This window comes from Opisthorchis viverrini, assembly GCF_000715545.1.
Source record: "Opisthorchis viverrini unplaced genomic scaffold opera_v5_291, whole genome shotgun sequence".
Classification (NCBI taxonomy): Eukaryota; Metazoa; Platyhelminthes; class Trematoda; order Opisthorchiida; family Opisthorchiidae; genus Opisthorchis; species Opisthorchis viverrini.
Genome location: NW_008751949.1, coordinates 639,436 through 645,435, shown reverse-complemented (window position 1 = coordinate 645,435; position 6,000 = coordinate 639,436). Strand labels below are relative to the sequence as shown.

The following is a 6,000-nucleotide window of genomic DNA, read 5'->3' as shown; positions in this document are numbered from 1 at the left end:
GCTGGCGATTAGCTACATCCCTGTGAACTTCAGGGCTTTTTGTTCACCCACCATGTAGCCGTCTTCAGAAACGTGTGGCTTCTTCAGTGGAGTCTGACACGCTGACAATGCCACGGCACCATTAGGTCCTCAACATGTGTTTTCGATCGATTGACATTAATTTTGTTTTCCTAAACAGATCTCTCGCTCAAAGTCATCACAATGTTCTGGAATGCTATAATGTTCGAACATCACTTACTTCCACTCTATAGCTAAAAATATTCCGGGCTTTCCAGGTTCCGAAACCAGACTGCTTCACGTAGCGAAGAAAGCGCTTGTCAACCCCGGGAAACATTCGCCAAGAACATCCTTTAACCGCCCCCAACAGTAATCCGATTTGTTTTGCCAGTGCTCCCAGGCAACTCCGGTGTATATTTTTGGAAGTCCATCGCCGACGTGAAACTCATCGGCTGGCAGGCTCCAGAGCGTCAGTATTAACACCCATCCAGGGATGAGCGAGCAACCAAAAATAAGGATGAGTAGCCGTGCCAAACGCGAAGACTCCAAAAATTCCAACAGTTTACCTGGTCTGTTCTGTTTATAGGAGTCCAGGTGGAATTTTATTTGGCGACTGAGAATGAATGTGAATGTTGCGCAGACAAAAGAACGGCTACCTAACAAACATTTTCTAGGCCATCTCTCAGAAGCCAGCGAAAAAAGCGTGATTTTCTCCAAGTAATTCCGAAAACAGCGCGAGTCTTCGTCTGTCTCGCAGAAGTGTATTGCGGTGGGAAAAAGCTCATTGCACGAGTGTAAGGCTAAGTACTGCCAAGATTCTCCAAGTCCACACTTCGAGGATTCTAAATTTATATGTGACCTCCTTATTTTTCGTGTTTTCCAACGTATGATGGGATGAACGTAATATTGTGCACATTTTTGCCCCCCGCCCCACAGCGTTTGGATTTGTTGATTTCCAAGGACGTTAGCAACCTTGATACAAAAACGTTTTCAAACGATTGTCAGTGTTCATTGCAACCATTAATAAGATATTCTGCTTGCTTGGCATTAATTCAAGGGATTTTCGTACTCATTCATTTGCAGGAATAGTCCTTTGATGTTCTTACGGCTAACATTTCCTTTATTGTCAGAAGGCTACATTATCTGAAACAGAAAAGAATACGATGCGAATGAAGGTTCAAAAACAGTTGGCAAACAGAGTGTCAACTCAGTAGCAAATTAAGGATTTATATACCGAAACACGGTAGGAATGAATCACAATGAACGTCAACAGTGTCTGGTACAGTCCAACCTTCGGAGTTCACAGAGTACCAAAGCTCAACATCAACTGATGCTTATTAAGCTCTGCAATGAGACTTTTATACAGGGTTTGAGGATACGTTGGGGAACCAATCATTACCTGCGAGTTTTTCGGATGGTTAGGAGGAAGTTGCAACGCAACTCCGTTACCTTGGATGTCCGGGCAGTCAGTTGTCCACTGCAAAGCCTACATATATCGTCATGAGTAGTTTGGTGGGGAACGAGATGAATTGCAGTAATTAATTGACTTCACTCGTTTAATTGAGACACAGTAGAGCAACTAGTTTGTAGACTTAATTATGTCTTAAGTAAGCTTAATTAAACTTAAGTTTTGCACTGCTGGTTCACTACTGTTCCAGATGGTATTAAGCCAAATATATACAGACACCCATAGATTAATAAGACTCCGATGGTTTATCAGAGGTGGTACCTTGTCGGATAATTAGACGTTTTGGTGATCGTCTTCTGTGAAGTCCGCAAAACTTCGTCACCAGCTAAAGTGAACACTTCGATCCGGGAATACTGCTACAACCAAAGCTACGCATTAACAGGGAACTTGAATGTGCCAGTGTTGACAGTAAATAGCCAGTTGATGGCGCTCATTATCGTGGATATGCTGCTTTTCTTGTGTTAGGCGCATGTGGGCTTGCTCAGCATGTTCGTCAACCGACTTGGTGCTTCCCTTGACAGCGGGCATCATACACGACCTACTGTTTACTTAGGCAGATAAAGGCTTGTATTTCCTAGAGTACCAGGAACCGTGGAAGCTAGTAACAACCCGCAGTTAATGGCAAACCTGCGGCCAGCCGGAAGCTTCAGGGGGGCAGACATCTTGATGATTGACAGCTTGATGAGCTAAATTTTAGCGATGGTAAGAACAACTAGACGGACACCATTACCGGAGTAAGGGGCTTGGTGTGTTCAGAAGTCACTTACAGACAAACATTCAAACTTTATGCTGCAGATTCCCATTGCAGTTCGGCTTGTCCTGTGGTTGAAAATGAAGGTGAAAGCAAAACAAGACTTGGTATTTATATACTGGGTTGTCTTGCCACATACAAAAAAATTTAACCAGTGTAAACTGCTGTAGGATGTCGAGCAAGGGGCTTATGAATCTCACCAAACCAGAAACGCCAAAAGTAGGTCTATATAGTTTTTTCCGCGTCAATGAGAATGAAGGCAGGAAGCTAATGGATCACCATTACTGAGGGGTGTTATGTAGTGAAATACAACAAATGACAAGCAAAGACACTTACTCGAACCAAGTCTTCTGGGTATCTGACAGTGATATCTATCAAACTGCTGAAGCTGGTGAAAACAGCTAACGAAGACAGCAGAAAATCCTCAACGTCCTGATTTACCCATAATAATACTTGGAGATGCGACAGATCTGCTGAAGTAATGAGCTGCGTCGGCCGATACTGTACCTTATTGTGGCTTTTTGGCTCCAGCTGTTGCCGCTTTTTTTTAATCAACACACTCAGAGTATCTGGTGGACCACGTGTGCATATCCAGACGCCTTTTTTCTTTGAAGGTTCACCAACATGGAAAGCAAATGTTAGTTATTTTATGGCTAGAATTAAAGCATTCGCCAACCAATGATCACTAAATTGACAGCCTCAGCCAGATGAGCAAATGTAAAGTTTTAGATGGGTGCTAATTTGGAACTTAATGCATCTCTGACAACTGGCTTACAATAGTCAAAGTATGGGAACCTCTGATAAACCATCATAACAAACTAACAGTTAAGCACAACTCTATACTGACTGTCAAACCCAGGCTGCTTTTAGCGACCTTCAGTTGCACTAAAGTGACGAAACGTTGTAAATGGTGACTCGGCTCCTCCAAAAAAACAGGACCCGGAAGTTTTCCTATGGTGCTTTGGGCAAATGATCCATATGCAACAACCTTGGTGCACTCGTCATCTTGCTTGAACAAAACGTAACATCAATTTACATTTACAGAATACTGTGCCCAAATAATCTAAACAGTATGCCAACTGACAACATGACTGAAATGACCCACACTTGCTGCGGAGCGCTGACAATGAGCTTCAGCTGGTTGGGTGGATTATATTTGTGTCACAATTCGTACACCAGGGTAAAGCACCACGCATGTGAGAGTGCGCAGCAAACTCAGTATTAGTTGTGGTAAACCCTGCAGATAAAATCGATATCTCTTCATCTCCTCCAGTGATAAAACATGGAAGTCTGGAGACCAAGGGGTTGATACAACCTGGTAAAACAGCCAGCATTTATTGAGGAAAACTCCTCAATGCTCGGTTAACTCAAAAGTCACGCAGATGCGGAAAAAAAATGTCCAGAGAAGTCAAGAAACAGAGAGGATTTTTGATGAGACCAAAAGAGGAAGATGCTATCCTTGTCATTTTGCCTACTAAAACTCAGTACCATTTAGTATTGCTTCTATTTCTGTTTTAATACTGGACAAATAGTAAGCCGAAAGGCTTTGACGCTACATTAATTAAGTAGAGGTTAGATAGTTATTTGGAAAACATGAGGAATCGGCGGTATAATGGACTATTTATTGTCCGCAAATGTTCCATTCTGGTCGGGGTCCACGACGTGGTTGGTGCACTACCCCTCAAAGCTGTCTGCTGTTCCTAAAGGCCATTCCACAAACCTTCAACAGCAAAAGTTCAACGCCGTCACATAACTGTGTCTGATTATTAATATAGTGTCCAACACTTATCTGCCAGACACATTTTTGTGCGCAAACTGTATTCCTCCACAAGACATAGTTGAAGCTCCGTCCTGATCAACATATATGAAAATCGATAACAAAAATGTCTAGAAAGAGTTTGTAAGATTAGAAACACGTACAATTAATTTCTAGATGAACCAATAAAAATACAATTAGCCATCTTGTTGCGTTCCGTATAGTAATTAAAGCTATTTGAATACACCGTGAATCCACCGCTCTTGAACTGTTTGCAATGTGATTGTTGCCCTCTCACTAAAACATTTTATATGATGATTTTAGAAAAGGGCTGTAGATTTTTTAGCACCATCATATGCCGGGAAATTGTGTGTTTAGACTCAGTAGCTATCTTTGGATAGGTGAATTAATTCACTGGGCCAAGTTGTAGGCAACTTCGTTGTAGGGCTTCAACACGACATGTAGATCGCGGTCCTGGAGAGGTGAAACTAACAACTATATAACTGTGGCCTGTTAGTGTGAGCGCGCACACGCATATTTCCTTTTATAAAGCCAAGGATAACCAAAAATTAATGGTTATTTCGGAGAGGTTAGCCACTGTCAAAACACAGGTGATTTAAACGACTCGCTTTTTACTTGAAATTGTCACTAGCTCCAAGAGAATCCGACTGATTCTTTCCCTTATTTAAGCTTAAAAGTAAACGGTTTCACCAGTGATTAGATTTGAAGAACGTAACTCTAAAATTTGCAGTTTAGAGGCTAATTGCTTTTGCGATGCTAATCAGTCGATAAGCACTCTACAAAGAAGGGTAAAAATAGGAACACTGAGGAAGCTTTTCGAGTGATCCGTACTGCCTATCAGACTGGTCTTTTAAGTTTGTTCAAAGAATCAGTTTTTTCTATCCTCTTACCTTCACTGCAGTAGAGTAAGTCGCCGGCTGTAGACTTCATGGAGCTTTGTGCGAAAGTTTCGGATTTTCACAGACCGTAAAGACCGTTGGTATTGCTACGCGAACAATAGCTTGTGTTACACCAAGCGTGGAAAGTAAATAACAACTATCTGATATTCTCATAAAGGAAACTACTCACGAGTCTGCTGAAAACCTCCGACAGCCCACGACCGGTTTTTCCCTTCTTGGGGTTCATCGGGTAGGCGCAGTCCCCGAGTTTTCTTCAATCTTATGCTCTACTTGAACCCGAATAGGACTGTTTTCGAGAAGTTAACTCATTTGCAAATCAATTGGGTTTTCACGAGAAACTCAACTAAACCTCTCGTTTACGATATTACACAACTGAATGTGCTGCACAAGTTCAGCATTCTTGTGAGTTGTTTCCTTTATGAAAATATACTGCGATATCTAGAATATCGTGCAGAATGAAACATGAGGTGGCCTCTGTGCAGAAAATTCGGTTTTAGGATATCACAAACGAGGGGTTCAGTTGAGTCCCTCGGTGAAAATCGATTGATTTGCAAATGAGTGTATTTCTTGATAACTGATATTTCGTTTCAGTGAAGCAACATTCGAAGATGTGTTCAAGTGCGTGGAATAAATATGACAATAGAACAACTGCAGCGTTCAAGTTCTTTCTGGTTCTGTCTTTCATTTCAGAAGGTAGAATAAATAAGGCAGAACTAAAAATCACTGCAAGAGTTTATTAAGTATTCGAAAAAGAACGAAGTGTTGGTGCATACGACAGAACACCTCAGTTCATTCTTTCCGTTAAAAAATATTAAAAGTGGACAGCCGATCTTAGGTCTTACTGGCCTCATAGGATTTCTTAATATCTCTAAACTATTTTGCACATCCAGTGCAGTTTCTGGATGCTATTCACAGAGTAATTTTGCTCCTCCTGGCCATCACTACTTGTCTTATTTTCCTCCCACAGGACAGCAATACAACAAACATTAATCTTGACCACAACGGTCACTGAAACAATTAACCATTCCGTCGCTTGGCAATGCAGTTTGAGATTACTACATGCAATGGTTTGTTTTTTTATTATAAAAAACAGCGTGTCATTGCAAAT

The 6,000-nt window shown here is 41.5% G+C and overlaps 1 protein-coding gene across 1 annotated transcript in view; it reads right to left on the bottom strand.

Annotated features, from left to right (window-relative positions):
• Nucleotides 1–294: 294 nt before the first annotated feature.
• T265_09646 (hypothetical protein) overlaps nt 295–6,000 on the bottom strand; it is a gene marked incomplete at both ends in the record, with an annotated part of 60,840 nt that continues 55,134 nt past the window's right edge. The window contains 2 exons of the mRNA XM_009175776.1: nt 295–610; nt 4,388–4,446. Coding sequence (XP_009174040.1) covers nt 295–610; nt 4,388–4,446 — 375 coding nt within the window. The remainder of the gene's footprint in view (nt 611–4,387; nt 4,447–6,000) is intronic.